Here is a 24765-nt window from a genome sequence, read left to right as displayed (position 1 = left end):
TTGAAAGAAAGACAAAAAGTGAATGAGAGTCTGAGGCAAAGTGGAAAAAAGTCTTTTTTTATTACCTTTTTTTAAATGTACCAGCCTTTTTTAAGAACTATAATTATTAAGAGTACATGAACTTCTCTTCCCTTTGGGCAGAGAGGTGTGATCAGGCATCCGTGGGGAACTGTGCCTGAGAATGTCCATTAGTGTCCATGTTAAGAGTTCATTAGCCCATGGGACTGCAATCCCCAGGCTCCTCTCTGCTCTGCAGGGCAATTCAACAAACACACAACCTCTTGGCCAATGGAAGGAGAACAGAGAGTATAGAACGGATGACAACAGCAGATAAGATTCAAACAAACATACACATTCACACTACACAAATTCAAACACACACACACGCGCGCACACACACACATGCACGCGCACACACAACCACCTACAATCAGTCTGACTTCTTTAAATCCACACATACTGAAATACTAACATATGTACCAAATGGCTTCAGTTCATACAGCTTCACAAACATCACTTAATGTTTTAGTATAAAACAAAGGAAAAGAAATGACTGCTTAAATGTTTAGGGTCTGTCTGTATCCTTACCATGTATCCCGAGCATGGTAACTATAGCAACTACAACTGCCATGACAGAACAAAAAAGCAACATGGCGGCTTTTCATGTTTTGTTTTGAAAAAACATTCTGGAATCATGTACATCGCCATTACATTTCACTCATATTTTCAGTCAGCCAGCATTTTTCTTCCTCTTTTTTAAAATTCACAGCAGTGACTACACCACAAACAGAGGTCCATGGATCAAATATCAGAGATCAAACTGTGCAGAGCGGAAAGGCTATGAGAGGTTTTAGAGTTCAAAAAAGGTGAGATTGTAAGCGCAGAGAAAGCAGCACTGAAGGGAAGGCAGCAGAAAAAATCCCAACGTAGTAACGTCTGAGCTGGGAAAAAAAAAAAAAAGATCAGAAGCTCAGACATTCAGACGCACGCACACTCATTCATACGCACACACAGACACATACATACAGCTGCAAAGGCAAAACAGAGGAAGAGCACATTCTTTTTTTTCCAATTCATGTTTTTCTTGAGCTACAGAGTTGCTAGTAGAAGATCTCTCAACAATCATTCTACAATATCCACAGACTTATGCACGCACACGCACACGCACACGCACACACACACGCACACACACACACACACACACACACACACACACACACACACACACACACACACACACACACACACACACACACACACACACACACACACACACACACACACACACACACACACATCCAAGAGAAAACTATGCTGCATAGTTCTACTGGCCAAAATACGCAAACAGACATCCAGAATAAGCTCATGGTCAACAGATGCCATTTGTGAAGCCGGACCCTGCCACATCACATCCTCTATGGCCCACTCCCACGTGTGTGTGTGTGTGTGTGTGTGTGTGTGTGTGTGTCAATATAAGTTCTCTCCCCCTCTCTCTCTCTCTCTCTCTCTCTCAGCTCTCACTTACACTCTGACTCTCTCTCATTCTCCCTCTCTCGACCATCGTCTTGCTCAGTAATACAAAAGGTTGCACTCGAAAAAGCTCAACCAAACTCTACAGAACTCCTCAAAACCAACTGCCCAAATCAGGCCAAGCGAGTGTATACTTACTCTTATGCACACTAACACAACTCATTAACATACAAATACACTTACACGTGGACACACACACACACACACACACACACACACACACACACACACACACACACACACACACACACACACACACACACACACACACACGGCCACTACAGCTGTCTTTTTGTCTTCTGTCCAACCCCACACACAATCAAACACACACACACACACACACGGCCTTCGCCACTGTCCTCCTGTGAATCCCTCCCATCCCACAGTCACGCACACGCACGCACACAATCACCCCAACCCCTTCCAACCCATCACCCCCCCCACCGCTGCAGTTCAGAAGTGCGGCTGGTAGAGGGCGACGCGTCCGCTCAGGCAGCCCGACGCCAGCTGGCAGTGCGTGGGCGAGAACTTGGAGGTGAGCACCACGTCGCTGTGCGAGTAGACGGAGCGCACCTCGCGCAGCAGGGCCGTGCGGGCGGGCAGGCAGTCGGCCAGCTCGCCGCAGCGCTCGTCGAAGGCCAGCAGCCGCACGCCGTAGCCGTACGGCGAGCAGATGAGGCGGCCGTCGGGGCTGAAGCAGAGCTCCTTGATGTAGCCGCGGCCCACGTTGGCCTCCTCGATGTAGTGGCTGAGGCGCAGCGAGCAGCGCGGGAGCACCGTGTGGCGCTGGGGCTGCTCCTCCTGGAACTCGTACACGCACGTCCACTGAGGAGGCGGGGAGGGGGAGGAGGAGGACCGAGGACCACACACACACACACACACACAAGCACAAAGAAAAGGAACATCAATTTTAAGAGAGTCCTTGTGCACAAGCCCTCAGCAATGCAGGTGCAGGTGTGAGGCAGGAGAAGGTGATCAATGAACAAAATTCAAAAGACACCGCACACTGTTCTTTGTCTTATTTTTCGGAGTGAACAACGCGTTTCGCCAAGTGCGTCATCAGGTTTGCTCTTTATCAATTTTATTCAGTAACACTTAACTTGATGCCGGCGTCATAAGTATGACATACCTGTGTCGTAACACAGTCATGCATGCCTCATAAACATGATTTCAATGTCAGACATTTTATGACTTAGTCATTAACTGACATTAGGTTATGGTAAAGACAGTCCTAACAATGTCAACTTTTCAAGACCACAAGACGTTTATGAAATTGACGATGTTTATGACTCGTTATGACTGTGTCATGACACTGTGTAACCGGTGTATGACTGTCATGACAAAGTGTAACCTTTTATTCTTTGTACACCAAAACACATAGCCTAGCAAACTAGATGGACGAACCCACCTAGCACCAGACAATATTGTTGTCTAGCGCTGCTCCATATGAGCGGACCTAAAAGGAGGCAAAATCCATCCAGCAGTCACAATGCTCTGTGTTTTTTTTATTTTATTTCCATTTTGAATCTATGTACGTGACTCATTGTGTGGAGGCTTAGTAATGCTATGGCTTTGGTGGGTCATTATGTGCATTTTGAACAATTTGAAGTGGCTTGAGTGCCATGACGGTTCCACAGATTCGCTAGTGGTATGGCGCTGCCAGGCTATTTTTTCCATGTCTGGCCTGCCAGGCTTCCCGGCACATAGGCACATGGTAACAAGGAGGGCGGCTGTTTTTGTGGACACGGACACGTGTTGGGGGGATGCACACACATTTTAATACTTTTACTTGGATCTTAGAAACATTAGAAAATCACTACAGTAAATGTCCTGTTATGATAAGTTGCACAACATTACACTTTCATATTCTTTGCACAATCACAAATCAGATTCAGTTGTTTTTGAGGGACTTGACCATGTGCTGTTTCAGGAAGGTGTGTATGGAGGCATCTCTTGTTTGTAATTGTTACCGTGTGTGTGTGTGTGTGTGTGTGTGTGTGTGTGTGTGTGTGTGTGTGTGTGTGTGTGTGTGTGTGTGTGTGTGTGTGTGTGTGTGTGTGTGTTTGATGTGTGTATGAGTGTGCAACGGTGTGGTTTGTGTGGTGTTTGTACGCTGGGAATTTGAAATAAACAGGGAGATTCAGAGACAAAAGACCAAAAAGAGAACCCAGATGTTTGTTGGGTTTAAAGCATGCACACGCGCACGCTAAACAGAAACCTGCTGCCAAAGAGGAAGAACTCTGTGTTTTTTTGCTGGAAGGGGTTTGGCATTTCATCCTAGTCAGTCAGGCAGGCAGTCAGTCACGCCCATCCCAGCGGATAAGCTCGGCTCGCACAAACACGCTCCACTACCACTATGGCGCTGCATAGCACCGCCACACTTCTCAGGAAGAGAGAGACGGGGTCAGGAGTTCACCCGGCTCTTCTGGTGCACCTGATTGGCTACGTTAACCCCCTCTTCTCTCTCTCACTCACTCACTCACACTCACTCCCTTTCTCACCATCTCTCTTGTCCTCACTCTCTTTCTCTCTCTCCTTTACATAAAGACCTGATTTGGGGGAGCCTGGGGTCCCTTCCCAAGCCTGGTCCCTGGTGGAGTCCAATATTACACCATTTCGACGTGAGTGAGTGAGTGAGTGAGTGAGTGAGTTGCTGTGTTCCATTATTCACCCTCTGTACTGTGTACCTTGTTTGAGTGCAGTGAAGTACCCTTTCCACCCTCCGCAATTCACGAGGCGAGTACATTCCAATTCCCGTTCTGTCTAATACACTTAACGGAAATGACGGTTGGTCGCGTGACATCCGAGTTTACCAACCGCCAATATGCAATTCAACACGGAAGGCACTGTTCCTTATGCTAACACTTTTTAAAGTTACCCCTGCCTCTAATACACATGGCGATTGTCTTTGGAATCAAAACTATGCTGTTATCACAGATATTCAACCGTTTGACAGATCTGACACTCAACTACGTCACAAACATGGCGGCCGTTGAGTGCGAAAAGTGTACAGTAACACCACACTTCGAAAAATGGCCGTTTTGGGGGCGTTATCCGGGTAATTTACAGTACACTTTACCCTCGCGATTAGAAATGGAACGCCCTGCGTACCCAAACACAGTGCGGAAAGGGCATTAAGTACGGGTAATGGAACACAGCATGAGAGTGAGTGAGTGAGTGAGTGAGTGAGTGTTGTCCCCGTGAACCTTTCCTCCAATAACTGGAGATTAAAAATAAGAAAGAGAAAGTCCATTCAGCTGAAAGTGCCTCATTGTCTGCCGTCCAAAGGAAATACATGTCGGGCCAACACTCACAGACAGCCAAGCGGCCGACTTAATCATTCATTAACCGAACGGGGAAAAAAAGTATTGCTGGAATGAAGCACAATTTGAGTCTTGAATGTTTGGTGTGTGTGTGTGTGTGTGTGTGTGTGTGTGTGCACCTCTTGGTCATCCGTGTTAGAGCAGCATAGCAGCGTGGCCCCGCTTTTACAGTGTAGCTGCAGACAGGTTGTGTGTGTGTGTGTGTGTGTGTGTGTGTGTGTGTGTGTGTGTGTGTGTGTGTGTGTGTGTGTGTGTGTGTGTGTATTGTGTATTGTGCAGCAATATGTACCTCTTGGTCATCAGTGTTGCTGGAGCAGCGTAGAAGCGTGGCCCAGCCTTTGGGGTGAAGCTGTAGAGAAGTGATGCAGTTGCCCCTCTCCTTCTCTCCCGGCACCTCGGGGGTTAACACCTCCAGACTGTTCCTGGGAGACAAACCTGCCCCCGACACCCCTGTTAGCACAGTGACAACGCTATTACTTGCGCTACACACACAAGACACGGATACAGACACATATATACATGCAAACGTACAGTGTACACACACCAAGAAGTGTGACTGTTCTTTTCAAATGTATAATGTATTCTTTTCTATTCAAAAAGTGTCATTAGAGCCTTCTGACTACCATACCAGAATTAGGGTAACACTTTACTTTAACGTTCACATATTAGCTACTTATGCAGGAGTGGGGAACCTTTTTCATTCGAGGGGACACAAAAGTCACAAGGGCCACAAAAGTCCTCCAAGGGCAGTACTATGACCACAAACCAGGGAAATCCTAGGAACAGCCCTTGGAGGACTGTATAACATTTGAAGTGGCCCCTAAAATGAAAAACTTTTCCCACCCCTACCTCAGACAGACAGACAGACAGACAGACACACAGACAGACAGACTAACACAGACACAGACACTTCTGACCCACATCTTCGATCACCTTCTCTGTGGGGGTGGAGTTTGCTTGAGTCGTTTCCATGACGAGGAACACCAGCGGATCGCGAGGCAGATGGCTCTAAAACAATCAAAAGTGGACAGTGGTTACAGACCCTAGAACTACTGTATGTAGAGATAGATAAAGCGGTTGGGAAAAGCATGTGTACTAGGGCTGTAACGATACACTCAACTCACCATTCGGTTTGTATCACGATTCATGACCTACGGTTCGATACACCCCTCCATTTTACATTTGCCAATATTATAATCTTTATGAATACAAACTATGATAGCTCAAAGGTAGAATAGGTTTACAAGAGGCTACAAATAATTTTTAAAAGTTTCTATATAATAATGATGATACTTGGAAGCACTATCACTTCATATCATGTGGTTGTTTTCTGGGCAGATGGGTATCAAAATGTTGAAAGGGTGTATCACGATATTGCCCCCTTGTATCACGATACAGTATCGTGACTCACGATATCACGATTTCTCGGTTCGATACAATATCGTTACAGCCCTAATGTGAACCGTTTGGAATTACTTGGTATTTCTGTGTGAATTGGGCATACAATCTGTTAGGATCCTCTTCTAATTCACAACAGTATACAAATACATTCTAAACTAATACTGCAACATCAGGGTGTTTAGAGATACCTTTGTAACCCTTTCCAACTGAATACAATTTAATTTTTTGTGCAATATCAGTTACATTTACACATTTGTACATACACATTTAATGCCCAATTCATGCAGAAATCTAAATCATTCCAAAGGGTTCACATACTTCTTCTTGTAGTAACTGTACCTTGCTGATGGAGACTTCGGCCTTGAATAGGAGGTATAGGGCAAACATGGCATTCAAACTTGCAAATGGTAAAATGGACTGCATTTATATAGCGCCTTTCCACTCCTTCGAGCACTCAAAGCGCTTTATATTGTATGCCTCACATTCACCCAGTCACACTCACATTCACACACCGGTGGCCGTGGCTGCCACACAGGGCACCACCCTGCCACCAGGAGCAACTTGGGGTTAAGCATCTTGCTCAAGGACACAACGATGGAGTCAAGCCGAGCGGGGCTCGAACCTGCAACCTTTGGGTTGCTGAACGGCTCCTCTACCAACTGAGCTACCACCGAGCAACTGAGCTACCACAACCCCCATGGCAGTGACGGACAACCTGAATTCAGAAGCTACAAAGCAGTCCCACATACTCCAAGAGACCTGGCTTTGCCTGTGTCCACATTTGGACAGGTAAAACAAGGCCATTCAAAATATGTGGCACTGGGTTGTAGCTTTTAAATTCAGGTTGCCCATCACTATCTCTGAACTTAACCCATTGACGCCTAAGGCACCTGCAGAAAAGGGTGCTGAATGTCTGAGCTCTTTTTAAGAAAAGCTGCCCTCAGCCTATAAAAACCTAAATATCTCAGCATCTGAAGCACATAAAAATATGCACTACGTTGGATTTAAACGCCAAGATCCTTCATTAGAATGTGTTCATTCATCCCAAACAAACAGGGTTTTTTAAAATAAAGTTGTCTTAAATCTCATGAGCCTGAATGTTGCGTAATGCAGCTCCAGGCGCCAGGGCCAATGTAGCGCAACGCAACATCAGGCGCCAATGGGTTAAGACCAACTGCCTATCTATTAAGTCACGGCTGCCCCCTATACATCACAATAGAAGGCCTGCAACATATGACTTGGAGCGTGTACGTGTTTACACAGGTTATTTTAAGACAGCGTTGTTGTGTGAATGGGGTCTTGGTATGCATGCAAGTATGCTTGTAAGGATGGGTATTTTCACGAGCGTGCCTGACCTGAGTTGAGGTACATTGGGGTGCAGCTGCTATGCAGCTATGTGTACGTGTTTGTGTGTGTGTGTGTGTGTGTGTTTGTGTGTGTGTGTGTGTGTGTGTGTGTGCTTAAGTACCAGCCACTTCTTGAATCAATCAAGCATCTTGGGTATAACTGCAATTTAATTGTTCTTGTGTTTGGAAGCCTTGGAGGTGTACATAAACTGCGAGGACTGCAACTGTGTGGATTATGTACAAAGAGTGCCAAATTCTGCTCCATTTCTGCCATAATTGGGAGCCTGTCCATCTGGAGACGGAGATGTCACATCTATCCATAGAGACTGGACTTATTATCTGTTTATCATCAATCTTGCCAATCTACAGGACTTTTTCCAATACTGTTTGGATCTGTAATCCTTCCCTGTGTGACGATCCAAATAAAAGTACTTAACTGTGTGTGTGTGTGTGTGTGTGTGTGTGTGTGTGTGTGTTTGTGTGGCCAAGACTTATCTGTGTAGAGGTTTGCAGCTGCATGTGCGCGCGTTCCAGTGTACACACTGCTGTTGAGGGGGGTGCGGCGATGTACTGTGTGCGCGAGTGAGTGTGTGTGTTTGCGCATATGTAAGACAGATCTGTTTTAAGAAGTGCATAACGTTGCATGTGTGTGTATATGCGTGTCTGAGACCCATCATCTCCTGCGGACAGGCAGTATGCGGTAACTACCAACCTTCAGGCTCTGAGTGAGGTCTACTAGGGTGTGTGTGTGTGTTTGTGTGTGAGACCTACCTGTGATTTGCAGTGTCCTAGCTCTGTGCCGAGCTCTAGACTCTGGGTGAGGGTGTGTGTCTGTTTGAAACCCACCTGTGTTTTGTGGTGTCCGCCGTGCGCGCAGTATGCGGTAGCTGCCGACCTCCAGGCTCTGGGTGAGGTCAAGGTCGTGCAGTATCAGCAGGTAGCCAGAGGAGGTGCTGATGAGCATCCGGCTGCAGTCCGGCGTCAGGCGCATCCGCATCAGGTAGCGCGTGTGGAAGAACTTCTTATGGGGACAACCGTCCTCCGTAAACCTTGGGTACATAACATACATAAAAATAAGAAAAGGGTAAAAAAAAGTCACTTGCGCTCTAACCCTCTGGGTGCTTCCAGGCCAGGACGGTAGACCAGTGTGCTTTCCATACATAAAAAAACCCAACTGTTTTATATATTGCTACACTTTGTTTTGCTCTACATTATTTGTATACTACTGTACTCTGTATTTGCTTTTTATATCCCCTTTGTCACGTTGGATAAAAGTGGCTGCTAAATGTAATGTAACAATGTGCATCACATCAAGGTGGATCAGTTCTCCAAAGACCTATGGAAATATAACAGCGCCTAGCAAGCGGAGGGAGTGACTGATGTAGTTTTTTAAGATATGTTTTAGAGCTTTTAATGCCTTTATTTAGGACAGAACAGTGAGAATATGTCCATTCCATGATCCAAACTCCCGTCCTCGACTTGTGCTTGTAGCCGCGTGCTTTGCTGACGCTCCGCCTCCGTAGAGAAAACAATAACATTTCCCCGTTGTCAGCCTCGGCACGACAACGTTTGGGGGACTTTTCCCCATTCAACATCCCGATTGCAAATGAGAAGACGACCTCCGAATTGCTCTTTTGCGAGATACTGAATTAAACTTCTATCGTCAATGACATTTTGCGATGACATCGCAAGGCCACAAGAACAAGGGAGGACGGGATATAAGATATTGAAGTCGACCAGATTGTGACAGGAAATGAGTGCGAGAGAGGAGAGGGGGGGATCGGCAAAGGACAGGGATCGGGTCGGAATTGAACCTAGGCTGCCGGCGTGATAGTGTGGCAACACAGCAACACACATCCACGTATGGGGCACCTAAGTCACGCCCTCTACTTCCTAGTTCATGGGGCAGAGGGAGTCAAAAAATGATTACTGGGCTTGAAAATGAGTGATTTTTGGATTTGTGGTGCATAGGTGGAGGTCCAAGGTTTGGATTGGTGTCAAAAAAACACTAATTTTCAAGCCCAGTAATTATTTTTTGACTCCCCCTGCCCCATGAACCAGGAAATAGAGGGCGTGAATTAGGTGCCCCATACAACAAAACCACACTAGTTAGAAGCTTTTGTTGCAAAGAGGCTTCCACATACATGGTAAACGTATGAAGACATAAACACACTTGCACACTCAGCCAATATTTATATTTGGGTGCACACTCAAATACAAAGTACACACACACAATATACTAGAAACAAGGACCAAGCATGCACTGCGTGCCCACACAAGCGCAGGCAATGGTGGGGTGGCGTCCACGCCAATGTCTTTTTCCGAGCGTTTCGCTCGATGCGTAATTCCAAGAAGAGTATGGCGAAAAAGACTGGGAACTGGGAACACTGATGATGGGCTAGACCCAAAACGTTTGTCCCTTGTCTGTCGGTTTTATTTACTTTACTCGGCTTTGTTTAATACAGTTTTTGATTTTGCATTCAGCTCGTGTGTGACTGCTTTCTTCCTTTTCGCCACAGACACGCAGGCACACAAACACAACCACCCCTCCTGACTGACCTGTTGGTGTCCCAGGTGATGACGTTCCCGTCGAAGCCCGAGGTGACGAGCAGGCGCGTGTGCGTGTCGTACTCAATGTTCTTCACCCAGCTGGCATGGCCGTGTAGCGAGCACACCTTGCCGCTCAGGTTGCGCAGGTCCCACAGCGCGATGGTGGTGTCGTCCGAGCATGTGGCGAACAGACGGTTGTCCAGGAACCTGACGGACGGACAGGGGGGGGGGGGGTTATTCCAAGAAAATGGTTAAGTGACTTACAGAAAGTGGAAAACCTGCTAATAGATACCCCATAAGAATTCCAGAAGGATTCCAGGCTCTCCTATTAGATGATTTACCTCAAGGTCAACTTAAACTGGGGTGAATTTCTCGAAACCAAAGTTGCTTACTACATTAGCTACTTCGTTGCTTTCAATGCATTTCCCCATTGGCAACTACCGAAGTTGCTAACAGGTTAACAACTTCCCTTTAGAGAAACTCACCCCTGGTTTGCTACTGACCAAGGTTCTTAGAATGCCCTCAGGCAGGGACACATGTTGCTTTGTTTTGGTAATAATGCTTTTGTTTTTCTGGGACATACTGTGATTGTAATTTGGGAAGGACACATGTTTGCTTGTCTTGGTAATTCATTTAATACCTGAACTTAATTCTAATAGGAATCGGATTTCACAGAGAGGTTACATGTTAGTTTTGGTTGGAGCTTATGTTATATTTGTAATAATGGATATTTCCTGGCCAGTGATCCCATAGATGAGCTCTGCCGTCACACAAAGTCTGCAACGTCAATGCTGACGTGACAAAAATAAACATTAGGGCTTAGATGCCAACTGCAAATCTTCATTGCAGCCTTTGTAACTTGATGACTGCATTACTTTACATTCTACCCTTGAATAACAATAGATTACGCAAACAGATATCTCATAAATGGGACATTGCTGAGCAATGACCTATGTTACTAAACTGTCCATTTTGTGCCATGTCAAGAGTGTTCATTGTCAATTGTGAAGAATATGGAAACTTTCAAGGTCAGTTGGGCCAGGACAGGATATATCTCAATCAACACAATGTTTCCATGGTGCAAAACAGATACACGGTTGAGGGTTATTCCCACTAGCATACAGCTCATACAGCTCAAACAGAATCACGTTTTTGTCACTTTAACCAGATGTTTGCGTTGGCTTTTTATAACCACTTGTAGGCCTACAACAGCCAAAAGTATGCTTCATCGGTTCCACACAGGGCCCTAAATTAACAATTTTCATCACCAGCCAAAATGGCTAGAAGATTTTAATCTCACTAGCCAAACATACACTCAGTGGGTCTTTCTCAAAGCCTAGGCCAGTGTCCTTCCAAGTGTATCAGCCTAATTAGTCACGCCCAGTGATTGGATACCCTTTATTAATCACACCCAGTGATTGGATATTCTGTAGAGTTCACCAAAAAGTATCCAATCACTGGGCGTGACTAATTAGGCTGATACACTTGGAAGGACACTGGCCTAGGCTTTGAGAAAGACCCACTAATGGGCCAAAGTGGCTAGTAAGTTGATCTTTTCTAACAGCCAAACTTAAATTTAACCAGCATTTGACCGGTTGGCTGGTGTTCATTCAGAGCCATGGTTCCACATAATTGACGTATTGATTTGTGTGTGTTGTGTGCATGGGGCAGCCGTGGCCTAATGGTTAAGGAGATGGGCTTCAAATCAGAGGATTGCAGGTTAAAATCCCACCCTTACCACTCCCCACCACACTCCATGGCTGAGGTGCCCTTGAGCAAGGTGCCTAACCGCACACTGCTCCAGGGACTGTAACCAATACCCTTACTACAGATAAGTGTTAGTCGCTTTGAATAAAAAAAAAGGGTCAGCTAAGTGTAATGCAATGTAATGTGTTTACCTGATGTTGTTGACACAGTCCTCGTGCGCCTCTACCAGAGTTTTGATATGTTTAGATGACACCGGATCGAAGAGCAATACCTCCGTCTGCTCACAAGCCACAGTCAGTACAGACCTACAAACACACACACACACACACACACACACACACACACACACACACACACACACACACACACACACACACACACAGAGTGAAGTGACAGTCACCAAGAAGTGTAGCTACATGGGGTAGCTACATAGGGTCCATCGAGTACGCCACTGGAACACATGTTTGAACTTCATTTACCCGTCTGGTGAATACTCGAGGTTAAAGACAGCACCGTGAGTCTGTGTGTTGATGTTAACCGAGTCGGTTGGGTTCATGGAGGCATACAGACTGGTCATGGTACGAAAATTATCCCGGGATGGGTCAACATATGGCCCCCGGCGAATACTCCTCTTCCAGATCCACGAGAAGAGCGAGTCAGCCACTCCAGAGCCAGGCGTGCGCTCCCCGTGATCGGATCTCGAGCTACTCTGGGCCCGAGCATTGTCACTGTCGTTCACGTAAGCTTGCCCTGTGTTCTCATCCTCCTCTTCCTCCTCCTCCTCTTCGTCTTCGGACTCATTTTCCTCCGGTTCGTCGCGCTCCGAGGCTCGACTGTAGGGCCTGTCTTGAGACTCCTCGGTGTCGCTGCCCGGGCCACCGGAGCTCATTCTGGCATCTGCAGGGGTCGCGACGCTGTTGTTTTGGTCACGAAAGAGAGTGGAGAATCGGGCCAAAATCACCGGCTAACACCTGTTTTCTCACACCCCTGATCGCCCTGCCGTCTCCAAGAAGACGCCACTGCACGAGAGGAACAGACCGACACAAACAAATACAGTGCGAACTTAGTTGTGACGTATTTCCGCTTCCTGTTTCATGATGACGTCGAACTGATAGGTTTTTAAAGTCCCACAGAAACATTACAGAGATGTCTGCAGAGCAATGTCATGTCATGTGTGTGAATATATATATAACACCATCGCCACCAATAATAATAACAATTATAATAATAATGATAATAACAATAAGACAGTAGTAGTAGACTAATAATATAGTAATAATAATAATAAAATAATAATAATAACAGAAGATAGTAATAATAGTAGAAGAAAATGAGTTTATCGCCTGCACTGCCCTGAATGCTACAGCCAGTGAGGACAAGAGAGTTGGTTGGATGAGAAACTAAATGCAAAAGAAAGGTGTTTTAGTCCTACCTTAGAGACCCTCTTTTGACATACAACGCTTCTCACAACAGGAAATGAGACAGTAGCCTAGCGCCTCATAATTCCTGTGGTAGCTAGAACAACCAAATTAGGCTAGACTCCTAGAGAAAAAAAATCATCAGGGCTATTGGAAAAGAGGATTCGGCAAAATGACAGTGTGGTGGTGTGGTGATTTGTGGTCCCTAGTGCAGTGAAGCTATTCTTCTGTGGCTATTCAGCACACCAAAACATTTGCTTAGGGGGTGTGCAAACCACACTGAAATGTACAAGGACAAAAGTTTTGGAACTGCTGGTCTAAATACTGAGTAACACTGGTTCGGCATATTTGAATGATTACCAAGGGCCACAATAGTGGTGAATCAACGCTCATGGCTATTCTGCCAGACCATATTTGCGCCCATGGGGCCACACTACAGAAGTTCTGAAGTAGAAGTACATTTTTACTCAAGTAAAAGTAAAAGTAGTAGGCCCAGGCCTACACCAAAATTATAGGCCCACTTCAGTGAAAGTAGGATCTAGAGACTCCTGGTGGAGAAATGGTATAACTGCATGTTGTAGGCCTAAATAACGCAGAGAGGATTTGTCTGTTCCTTGAGATAAAAGCTGACGAAACATAGCCATATGCTAAGTCCCGTTGTCCTTTCCGACTCTATAAACTTGTGAGATAAAAAACTAAAACAAAGAGAAAAAGTAATAAAAAAGCAGACAACAAATAGTGAATGAGTGAACTTGTCAGGGTAAGATGAAAGGTGTTTTATGGACATTGAATGGGCATAGGACAATATTATTGTTACAGTATTATTGATTTTTAATTTTGAGGAAACGGTGCCGAAGCCTTCGGATAGAACACCTATCTACAGCACAAGTCAGTGATCTACAGTAACAAAAATGTTTTTTATGACGCGCCAGAATCTTGGGCTCCCAAAGATTATGACGTCACATGGACATGATGATTATCTGCACAGTTCAACAAAACCTGCAACCTTTTGGATTCATTCAACAGATACTTATTGGAGAGAGACGTGTTCTTAATTGTGGTAAGATGAAATATGAATATTTGAAGAAAAAAACATGTAGGCCTAGGCTAACAATCCTGAATGTATAAATATTAAATATACTCATGTACTCATTAGATTATCTGCCTTTCAGCCTTTTTTTCTTTCTTTCTTTGCATAAAGACGGTTAACATTATACGTTGAAATATTGAAATCTTGGTCAATCTATAATGTGTAATACTGCAGCCCATCTGATTTGGCTGTTTTTAATGCTCCACTAGAGAAAACACAAATGTCCTCCTAAACTATAGCCTACTGTAGTCATAGGGGTTCCCTAACATTTTCCCCTCATCTGATTATGTCTTTCTGTGCTCCATTTTGTGTGCAGATTTTTGAGAAGTTGGAGAGATATGTGGTGGATGTGGCTGTGAAGCCCGTGATGGAAGAAGGAGGAAGGGAGGAAGGCCCGGGTGGTCAGAGGCCCGGGAGGAAGAGGAAGAGGAAGAGGAGTGGAAAGGGACGATCAGCATGGCAAGTTTTTCTGCTGGCCTGCTTTCTGTGCTGCAGTACACCTGGTAACCCTGAGGGTGGCGAGCGTGGGCAAGGTGAGCACTGCCAACCTACTGCCAACACTGTGACTGGGCAGAGGAGGTGGAGAACTGAGACACAATGGACGACAGACAAAAAGACAGACGAAACAGGACAACAAAATGGACAGAAAAAGAAAAAGAAAACAACAAGGACACCGAAGAAGGCACGGGCAATGGCACAATGGTTTGGCAGACTCTTCAAGGGGAAAGAAGACACCGAGGAGGAGGAATGGGTGTGGGGTGTGCCCATGAGCGAGGAGGCGAGGCTGAGGCGCAGGGAGGAGGCCCAGAGGAGGGTGGGAGCCTGCCTGGAGGCCTACAGGGTCCAGCAGGAGAGGGAGGAGGCCAGACAGGAGAGGCTCCGCGACGTCCGCAGGTACCGGAAGGCCAGGGAGGCAGCTGTGACAATCTATAGCTCTCTACCACCCAGAGCAGACACCAACAGAGCCATCATGTACAGAGATGTGAACGACAACGAGGCAGCTATGAACACCTGTAGCGCGCCTCCACCAAGACCAGACAACAACAACAACAGAGCCGTGATGGACAGAGACGTGATGGACAGAGAAGGACAGGTGAACAACAAGGACGCAGCAGGGACCAGACGGAACAGAGAAAAGGGTCAGAATGCGCGTGAACTGACCAAGAGAGCAGAAATCAACAATGCAGGGATTGGGCGACGAGAGAAGATGGCACCACGGCACACCTCCAGAGATACCTCCCACATCAGCCACCAGTCAGAGTGGGAAGAGGAGGAGTCTCAGTGGCAAGTGGAGATAATGGGACTGATCTGGGCATTGGCCATTTATATCGTCCCCATGATCTGGGTATTTGCTGACGATACACCATGCGAGTATTGATCACAGATGAGAGCCTATATATCGCTGGACAACCCTGAAATGATCTGCTGCACTTGCACCTTATTGACATATTTTTTAACTCACATCTTACTGCTACACTTCACCCACACTTTACTGATACACATTCTTAACTCACACCTATTGACACACATTCTAGTTGTCTAATAAAAAGTTTGTGTATTTTGTTCAAGAGCTTGTTTTTGTATTTATTTCAGCTATTGTGTTTTCTTCATAATGTCTGCAGACATTCGAATTAGAACTAAAACCAAAATGTAAAATATACACTATCACCTAGAGTTCCTATACTACATCTGGTCATTTATGTGACAAAAATATTTTAATGTTATGAAATGACATCACAACCTGAAATGTACACAGAAGACAGGAATATTAAATATATGATCAATGTAAATTATATTAATGACATTGACCAATTTGTCTGATCACAATGAAATAAGAATGCATCAGACCTTCTGCATGTCACTAACACGAGGGTCAGTAAAAAAGATGCATTTCAGCAGAGAAGATCTACTGTAGGTATTTTGATCTCTGTGAGCCCCTGTCTTCTATGTTTTGAATGTATTTGGCCTGTGGAACACAGAAGGCTTCAACGATTTCAAGTCAGAATCAATCAACTACCTGTCGTACAACCAAGGGCGTAGCAAATCATTTATGGGCCCTTTGTAAAATCAGCTTTAATGGACCTACCCCCACCCTGGCTCTGTGTGGGTCCTGGTGGCTCAGTCCCATCTTTCCCTTCTATTACGACACCCGGGGGACAGATTAATGCAGATGCTATACAGTATATGGCTGCAGCCTACGGGCCCAAACCTACCAGGGTTGGCCACTGGGAGAAAAGAAACGAATGTGACAAGAAGGGAGAAAAATCTGTATGTCTCATCCACTGGAGTTTACATCTCCTCTACACAGTTGGCAGAGATGTTATCCGTCATTCTTGGATATGTGGAATTATGACACTTTTTTTGCTTCCGTGGGGGCCAACAGAAACCCTGTAACTTAGGGGCCACAGGTCATCTTAATCCGGCCCTGACGACACCCCTGAGTAGGCTACCACTGAGGTAGACCTACCTTGACTAGCGTCCTCACACACTAGCTGTGATGGGATGGGGAGATTCCACATTTAGCCATATTTGTAGGATTTCTCCCCTTGGGTATTCTTCTTTTCTAATTGTATTGTGCTTTAATGCCTGTTCTTCCTATCACACAATTTCCCCTTACTATTAGGGAAGTGCTAAAAGTTTGAAACCCCTCCAAGCACTTCATTGTAAACTAGACGACACTTAAGTACTTAACATACAGGTATGCAAAAAAAAAATTGTTTCTCAAAGCATTTTAATCAAACATGTTCCAAAAAGGGTTTGATAGAAAAATAAAGCACAGCGCTACAATTTCTTACTTTCCCCCTCTCAGTGTTATTGACTATCAGCACCTTTAAAACATGAATGAAGTTGAGGTCAACTGAGGTCCTACAGGTTTGTCATTAAGAAAAGTGTGCCATTTCAGATTTGACAAAGGTACAAAAACAGATGATGCAAGTACCAGTATGGCTTCCCATGACGTTTCCTAAAACCCAATTAGCACAAACAAAAATCAACCTTAAACTTAACTCGACTTGAATAGGTTAAAAGCATCACTGCTGCAAATACCACAATTTACAAAGCAACTTCAGTTTACAAACATCAGTAAAACAGCAGTAGCATGTGAGTGGTATTAGGGGGTAAAAGCAGCTTTTGGGACCCCACAGTTCAGTCCAACTTCAGCTTATTTAAGCTACACCAACACCAAGACTACTATACTTCATATTTCCCCCATGTCCATTCACAAAGTGATGACATCAAATTCACCCTTACAATCATCCCAGATCTTTCACATACTTAAAGGACCAGTTCAGTCAATATGCTGTTGTATTGCTCACTCTACATTTGACTTGTCAGTACACAGTGATGCTACATTTTTCGGCTGAGCCCTTTCCGAGATATGAGCTATTCTAATGGGGGCAGCGTTTGTTTACATTTTTTTTTTTTTTTTACATAGGCCTACTCCAAATATTTTCCCAAAAGGTACCGCTGTTTGCTAGTTGTCTGCTGATGTTGTATAACCTTTTGGATGTTTTTGGGAATAAATAAAAATGTTTTTTTGAAATGTAAACAAAGCGCTGCCCCCATTACAATGACCAAGATCTTGGAAAAGGCTGAAGAAGAAGAAAAAAAAACCTCAGGTACTGACAAGTCCAGGGTAGTGTGAGCATTACAACTGCATGTTGAAATTGACTGAACTGGTCCTTTAATGAATGTTAATTTGATCACATGACAAACATCCCATTTCTTCCAAGTGTCTGATCCCAACTAGGATCTGCTCAAAGGATGCCAACAAATCCCACAGCATTGCGTTTTAGAGTGGGTTAGGCCAGGTATTAACTTAAGGAAGAAAAATACGCACTCACAAACTGCGTCTCATTATTTATTTATATTACCACCATGTCCAAAAAGCGAACGCGTTTCGGCTATCAAGCCTTCATCAGTGTGTGGTACCTTCATCAGAAACGCGTTTGCTTTTTGGACATGGTGGTAATATAAATAAATAATGAGACGCAGTTTGTGAGTGCGGATTTTTCTTCCTTAAGTTGATACATTTTATCTCGCACCCAAAGACTTTTGTTTTTCCAAGAAGTTGAGCGCGTCCTTTGCCAAAACTTTAGGCCAGGTATTCCAATGACCCTCTACGTCTGTTTGTTGTCCGTTTGTGTGTCCATCTGCAGAGTTTTCAGTGGGCTACGGATGGCGCCAAACACACATCATGAGCATCTACCATTGGCAAGGAGGCCAGGTTGCCATCTCTGACTTCTTGTCTTGTTATCGTATCACTTTGTTTTTATTCGAACGGCAGAGACAGTAATGCCCACTTCTCCACTAGACTACAGCATGTCTCTGGGTTGTTGCTGGCTCTCCAGCATGGTATCGTAGACCGCACGGTACACGCTCAGAACCTCCCTGGCCGTGGGCCGCTCCCGGGGGTCCCGCTTCTTGCAGTCCGTGTGGACCTGAAAGAGATGAAAGTGGATGACGTCACTTCCTGTGACGTGCCCCAGCAGGAAGCCGGTGACCTCTGGAATCTTCCAAATGTCCGTCTTCTCGTCGTAGCCCGGCATGAGCTCGTCAGAGAAGGGCTTGCCGTCGCCGTCATCTCCGTGGGGCCACAGCTGCTCGGGGGCCACAAAGTCCCCCGTGAGCTCCCGGGGCCCACACTTCACCCCCTGACCCCCAGGAGGGACCTCCGGCAGCGCGTCCAGATCATTTGCCACCAGCCTGAAGTCGGCCGTCAGCAGGAACTGACTCAGCGTCTTGCTGAGGTCGTTGGAGTCGCACATCACCCGCGTGCCCGCCGGGCTGGTGTGGAGGAAGGTGAGAAACGCCACGTAATCCAGCGCCAGGCGGAGGCGGGTCTGCCAGGTGTCACTGGAGCGGTAGCGGGGCATGGCCAGCGCCTCGTCCAGCGCCAGCGGCGTGCCCAGCGGATGGTACTCGGTGACAAAGACGCCGTCCTCCTCGCAGGCGCCCACCAGCTGCACCACGCGGACGCTCTGCAGCGAGCGCAGCATGGAGAGGCCGTGCAGGAAGTCGGGCCGGTAGGACTCGGAGGAGAGCTCGCACAGCGCCACCTTCTGGCCACGCCACTCCGACAGGTGCACCTGTGGAGGAAGACCACAGCATGCACAGTGACATGGAGCACTAAAACAACCACCTCAATCAACTGTGTGTCTATCCTGACTTAAGAAATCTTAAAAAAATGTCATCAAGATCACTGGTCAGGTATGAGAACAAAAATAAAGACTTTGACTGTTTTTTTTTCCACGAGAGTTGGAACTGTGCCACTGTGATGCTGTCTGTGTCCATGCCATTTTAATAACACAACTAGCCAAGCAATCTCTCTTTTACATTGCATTACACTTAGCTGACGATTTTATCAAAAGCAACTTATATCACAGGCCAGTAATACAGTCCCCAAACCAGCGTGGGGATAGGTGCCGTAATGTATAATGTAATGTAATAAAACATATGTAATGTAATAAAACATTACATAATTTCTATGTTTAAGCTCGTCCAAGCGTCATGCAAAAAATCTCCCTGTCACCTTCTTCACTGCTCCTTGTCCCACCATCTTCAGCCGACGGATGTCAGCTCTGATCTCTGGGCACTGCAGCCAGGGCACGCAGTCACGCATGGTGCCCAGCTTGAAGTGTCGGGACGGGCAGTGGCCATGTGAGGCCGGGGAGACGAAGCTTGGGTACATGGAGTCGAGGTAGAGGTAGAGAAGCAGGTTGGCGAACAGCAACGCCGCCAGGCAGACCGCCACCACGGGTAAGCTGCATAACATTGCCCGGCCATTCCCCATACCTGCACCCTAGGAGAGGTACAAGGGTCCATGAATTTTACATGGCACACAGTAGCCCTATGAAAGACTTATTGTGCCCTAGTAAAATCACGTCTAGAAAGTTAGCCTGATGATGTTCACAAGATGGTCCTTTTTAACCTAAGCAATCGAATACAATTGAATACACGTTATAAAAACGTTACGGAAAGTTCAGTGCAGTACATTTAACCTTAATGAACTCGACCTAAGGAATGTTTCTGCCAACTTAGGTAGCATAGCCTACTTACATTCAGTTACTTCCCCATTAAACGTGACCATAGGCATAGGCCCACTGTTCCTTGTTCTCCTCGGGTTGTCTTCAAATGTCCTGTTCAACTGAAAAGAAGTCTATTGCATTTTTAAAAGTTAATCCTGTCTTGTGTTTGGTAATGGCAACGGGAGGAGAGAGTGCATGTTGTGGTTGCCTGAAATGTTCTTCGAGCTGCAAAAGGTAGACTGATGGTGCGTTGCTGCCCCCCAGTGTTTTGGAGGGGTGCACACCTGCCATTGATGGATAAAAAAGCCTTACCATCTTTGGTTACCTTGGTCTACCACTCCACTCTAAGAAACATCATTATGACAAACAGGCCTACTAAGTGCATACTCTGAATAATTTATTTCGAGTTAATAAACCTGGCAATATTTTTCCAACCATCACAATCACTTTATCGTCATGCGCAAAGGCAGGCATGCCCGTGCGTAAAAGTCCCCTCGTGTCCAAGAAAAACACGGGTTTCTACTTTCTAAAACAATGATAGACATTTCTGTGCTTGCTTAACAAGAATAAGAAAAATTCACATCCATAAATGCATCCCCGTAGTCTAGTATGAAGTGGAACCAGTTAGTCTAATTTTGGCCTATACAGGTGCACACGTGTGTCTACGTAAGCGCGTGCTGGAGCGACCTCTCAAAAGTCAGCATCAGTAATCCGCCATGAGCTATTAGGTTTCTGTCGCCATGGGAGACCCTCCTCTCATCCAATATTAACAGGGCACATCCTATCTCCAGCAACTCTTTAGCGACTTGAGCGACTTCTGAATGGGTGTCTGAATGGCTGTTGCTACCTGTTAACACCAGGCGCCTTTGGCAAATCAATACTTCGGTAATCAATCTCTATCATGTAAATCTAGTATCACTTGCTTTCCAATGGCAGAGTTTATTAGGCGTAAAGGCTGCGGGGACAAGGCGGAGAGGACAGTCCGCTTTCGCGTGGCATCAGCGCGCAGTGGACGTGTGCTCAGAGAGGTGTTTCGAGAGGATGCCAGTTCGGGTTCAGAGTCTGTCGAGTCGGATACCTCCACCTGCTCATCTGAACCGGAGCGCTCCGTTTCCCCGGTGACGAGCGAGGCAAACGGGCACTTGAGTGGCCTCGGTTGCATGGATCCAGATGACAGCGGGAGCGATCAGGATGATTTGCTTATGTACGCCGCCAGTGCGGCACAGGAGGAACTTTTCACTGGAAAACGTATTAATATTTTCAGTAAGAATGGAACCGTGCGCGGCGTGAGGGATAAAGTGAGTGCTGGCCAGGTGCTCTTCAATAACCTCTCCAAAATATATGTGGTAAGTCCTGTTGCAAATTCTGTTTTTGGCACACTGACATTAAAAATGATGGAGGCTTATTCATTCATAAACTCTGGGCAACCTGAAAACTCTGGGCAACCTCATAAACCTGGGCAACAGTGGACTGTATGTTATGCTGGAATGGAAAATACAGAGAGCCAAGCCATGCACCATATGGTATATTGTGCTGGAAATGCAAAGTTTTTGCACAATGAAGGCCTGGAGAGTTATTCATTTTATTAAAAACGTGCCATATAAAAACTAACTGATTGATGGAATTGCAAGATGGAATTGGTGGTATGAAAAGGTATGCCTGCTGATAACAGACTCCTCAATTTCCGGAAAGCATGTAGGATTTTACCATGTCAGTATTTCAATTATTTGTTTGTGTTTGAGTTGTAATGGGATGTGCAGAAGAATAGGCTGCACCTCAACACATATCAATTCATTAATATGCACTGACTGCACCGAAAAGTATATTGTGCTTATAGACTACAAATGTGCCTCATTATTCGTTTCACTATATATGATGATTGTTTCTTTTTTGTTTCTACAAAAGGATTCTCTCCGTAGCAGCATGCCACCAAGAGAGGGACCTTAAGGGAGCCAAGGATACCCAGTATTTGGGTGACATGGACGCAGGATATCCTATAGTGACATCCTATATGGCCCTAGACTCAGTCAAACAGGACTTAAAGGCTCTTGGCTTATGGGACTGTACGGAACAACTGACCACAAGCAGATGAGCTTTCGCAATCTGTTGACGTTTTGTAAATATTTTATATCGGCTTCTCAGTCCGACAGGTTCCTCATTTATTACAATGACTGCACAAAATAAAAGATGCCAGCTATGCTTTTTTAAGAAAGAAAGAAAAAAAAACTTTGTACCATGGGTATATCGTATCACAGATACATGTATGTTCTTAGTTTGGTGCGGTCAGCAACTGTGCCTCTCTGTTTTTGGAGATTTTATTGTGAAAATCATGACAGACATCCAGCTTCTTATCATGATAACGGTGGATTACCAGTAAAAACCCAGAAGGGCTATAGTCTGTACTGGCTAATTGACTCTATGTCTCATGGAAGGATAATGACTGCCTAACCTTTAAGGATTATTCATTGTGATACAGTTTTCAAATCAGTAGACCATGTAATTGTGTAATGATGTTACTACTATCCTGTACCCTTTTATAATAAATTCTTAATTTGCCAATAAACAACAATGTTGTACCCACTACAGTTACCATCTCTGCTGTGCATCATCAATGGTTCTGCACAGTTGAACACACATTCATCTAAACCAGTGTTTCTCAAACTTTTCCAGACAGAGGACCACTTTGTCCCCCCAAAAATGATCGGGGACCACCTATCAACTGAATTTGCAGTTCATGGGTGCTAATTTGACACTGCTAATTTTTATGCAGATCACTTACTTTTTATTCACATCATAAGCCTGTCTTGTTGTGTTGAAAACATGAAAATGTTACAAATATAGCCTACTGCTAGCTTATCTTGGAAAAGTAGAAATCCCCTCGTGGACCACCTGAACTCTGTCGCGGACCACTAGTGGTCCCCGGACCACACTTTGAGAATCACTGCTCTAAAAGAAACGAAGTATCCAAGGCACTCTTCCCAAAAAAGTTAAAATAGCTCTATTAAATGGCTAAATCATTGTAGAAAAGTTAAAAACGCCAACATGTTTCGGCCAAGGAGTGGCCTTCATCAGGGCAGAGTCAATACTCTATTCATCTACCCCGACCTGCCTGTTGAACCGAGCTGCAGTGGAAGATTGAGCTGTAGACACAGTGGCAGGGGTCAAGAGGCTGTATTTAACATGCGAGGGCGGGCGGGTGGCTGTCATGTAAACTGACATGCTCTTTGCTCTGGTTAAAGCGAGACAGGGCCTCCTGCACCTAAACCCCCCATATCACCAGCATCATCTTTAAAGAGGTATCAGTGTACAGGTGTTCTTTAGGGAGGCAATGGTGCGTAAACCCATGTGTGTGCACACCGATACACACTAATACCAGACACCTGCCACACACGCGCACACGCGCACGCGAGCGTACACACACACACACACGCACACACACATGCACACACATACACACACACATACCCACATGCTCACACAGACTGACAGACAGACAGACAGACAGACAAGCACGCACGCACGCACACACACACGCACGCACGCACACACGCACGCACACGCACGCACGCACACGCACGCACGCACACGCACACATACAGGCCCTGTCACACTCCGTCATGGTACTATATCAGTGCTCATGTACATTATTCATGGGATCAGACAGCTAAAGTTCCTCCCTCTGAATTATTAAGCCTGTGTACCAGTATATATTTGTCCCCATGTGGCTGAATTCATTACCCGATATTGTTTTTCATCATGTTTTATTCAGCGTTTCATAACACATTTATCAAAATGGGATTATATTTACAACAAAGGAAGATAAACAAGTCTGCTGTCTTGCGATGGGTCACACTCGGGTCAGCCGGACTCAGCAGTCTCTTGCATAATACCAACGGGTGAATGAATGGGCAGGGGAGCGCTGCGATAGGTCAGAAGACAGAGAGCAGGGCGAAGACCCCGTACAGCAGAGCGCACGGATAGGCCACCAGCAGCTGCTGACCTGCCAATCCCAGAGTGGTGCTGAAGATCCTGGAGGCGGAGTGACTGCACCAACCAATCACAAACGAGGCAAAGAGCATGCCCAGCATCCCCCTACAGATGACAATCAAAAAAAGAGACCAGGGGTGCATCCCAATATGTGACCTTGCCTCCTCCACTTGCCTCCTCCACTTGCTTCTCGTCATGATGACATCACTGACAACAGCATTATATTTCAATATCTTGCAAAAGCTCAATTGTAAAGTCTTTTTCTCATTTGCAATTGGGATGGTGAATGAAAAACAGTCCCTCAAAAGTTGTTGTGGCGAGGCTGACAGCTGGGAAACTTTATCGTTTTCTCCACGGAGGAGGGGCCAGGAGGCGGGACGAGGAGAC

At 45.6% G+C, this 24765-nt stretch overlaps 5 protein-coding genes across 9 annotated transcripts in view; 2 read left to right on the top strand and 3 right to left on the bottom strand.

The window, feature by feature from the left end:
* Positions 1 to 1982: 1982 nt before the first annotated feature.
* Positions 1983 to 12907, bottom strand: wdr32 (WD repeat domain 32). 3 transcript variants are annotated; one of them, XM_063224026.1, is made up of 7 exons: positions 12337 to 12907; positions 12049 to 12162; positions 10160 to 10357; positions 8447 to 8649; positions 5775 to 5861; positions 5143 to 5303; positions 1983 to 2355 (listed from the first exon to the last, which is right to left on the bottom strand). In XM_063224026.1, exons 1-7 carry the CDS (start codon positions 12744 to 12746, stop codon positions 1984 to 1986), a joined length of 1545 nt encoding a protein of 514 aa, XP_063080096.1. In that variant the 5' UTR covers positions 12747 to 12907; the 3' UTR covers position 1983. The 3 variants fall into 3 exon arrangements, with proteins under 3 accessions (XP_063080096.1, XP_063080097.1, XP_063080098.1); XM_063224027.1 differs by having other exon boundaries at positions 5787 to 5861; XM_063224028.1 differs by having other exon boundaries at positions 5143 to 5288; positions 5787 to 5861.
* Positions 12908 to 14234: 1327 nt separating this feature from the next.
* Positions 14235 to 15933, top strand: LOC134469999 (uncharacterized). Its single transcript, XM_063224025.1, has 2 exons — positions 14235 to 14335; positions 14682 to 15933. Exon 2 carries the CDS (start codon positions 14733 to 14735, stop codon positions 15741 to 15743), a length of 1011 nt encoding a protein of 336 aa, XP_063080095.1. The 5' UTR covers positions 14235 to 14335; positions 14682 to 14732; the 3' UTR covers positions 15744 to 15933.
* Positions 15934 to 18353: 2420 nt separating this feature from the next.
* On the bottom strand, positions 18354 to 20641 carry pomk (protein O-mannose kinase). Its single transcript, XM_063224024.1, has 3 exons — positions 20423 to 20641; positions 19896 to 20165; positions 18354 to 19452 (listed from the first exon to the last, which is right to left on the bottom strand). The coding sequence occupies exons 2-3, from the start codon at positions 20154 to 20156 to the stop codon at positions 18679 to 18681; spliced, it is 1035 nt and encodes a 344-aa protein (XP_063080094.1). The 5' UTR covers positions 20157 to 20165; positions 20423 to 20641; the 3' UTR covers positions 18354 to 18678.
* Positions 20642 to 21320: 679 nt separating this feature from the next.
* Positions 21321 to 22917, top strand: grxcr1b (glutaredoxin and cysteine rich domain containing 1 b). The gene is made up of 2 exons (XM_063184063.1): positions 21321 to 21737; positions 22297 to 22917. Exons 1-2 carry the CDS (start codon positions 21321 to 21323, stop codon positions 22336 to 22338), a joined length of 459 nt encoding a protein of 152 aa, XP_063040133.1. The 3' UTR covers positions 22339 to 22917.
* Positions 22918 to 24135: 1218 nt separating this feature from the next.
* The window catches only part of zgc:123321 (Protein YIPF5-like), a 6684-nt gene continuing 6054 nt past the window's right edge, over positions 24136 to 24765 (bottom strand). For all 3 annotated transcript variants that reach the window (XM_063183572.1, XM_063183571.1, XM_063183570.1), the window contains exon 6: positions 24136 to 24483. In XM_063183572.1, the coding sequence (XP_063039642.1) occupies positions 24321 to 24483 (163 nt within the window). In that variant the 3' untranslated portion in view covers positions 24136 to 24320. The remainder of the gene's footprint in view (positions 24484 to 24765) is intronic.

This window comes from Engraulis encrasicolus, chromosome 19 (assembly GCF_034702125.1).
Source record: "Engraulis encrasicolus isolate BLACKSEA-1 chromosome 19, IST_EnEncr_1.0, whole genome shotgun sequence".
NCBI lineage: Eukaryota > Metazoa > Chordata > Actinopteri > Clupeiformes > Engraulidae > Engraulis > Engraulis encrasicolus.
The sequence above is the reverse complement of the archived record's forward strand: the minus strand, read 5'-3'. Positions and strand labels throughout refer to the sequence as shown.

Excerpts from the sequence above, each read along its gene's own strand:
- wdr32 (XM_063224026.1), bottom strand. The coding sequence starts at position 12,746 with ATGAGCTCCGGTGGCCCGGGCAGCGACACCGAGGAGTCTCAAGACAGG. Across the intron at positions 8,650-10,159 it reads ATCACCTGGGACACCAACAG|GTTTACGGAGGACGGTTGTC; the intron begins GTCAGTCAGGAG and ends TATGTACCCAAG. Across the intron at positions 2,356-5,142 it reads GCAACACTGATGACCAAGAG|TGGACGTGCGTGTACGAGTT; the intron begins GTACATATTGCT and ends CCGCCTCCTCAG.
- LOC134469999 (XM_063224025.1), top strand. The coding sequence starts at position 14,733 with ATGGAAGAAGGAGGAAGGGAGGAAGGCCCGGGTGGTCAGAGGCCCGGG.
- pomk (XM_063224024.1), bottom strand. The coding sequence starts at position 20,156 with ATGGGGAATGGCCGGGCAATGTTATGCAGCTTACCCGTGGTGGCGGTC. Across the intron at positions 19,453-19,895 it reads GACAAGGAGCAGTGAAGAAG|GTGCACCTGTCGGAGTGGCG; the intron begins GTGACAGGGAGA and ends CTTCCTCCACAG.
- grxcr1b (XM_063184063.1), top strand. The coding sequence starts at position 21,321 with ATGGCAGAGTTTATTAGGCGTAAAGGCTGCGGGGACAAGGCGGAGAGG. Across the intron at positions 21,738-22,296 it reads ACCTCTCCAAAATATATGTG|GATTCTCTCCGTAGCAGCAT; the intron begins GTAAGTCCTGTT and ends TTTCTACAAAAG.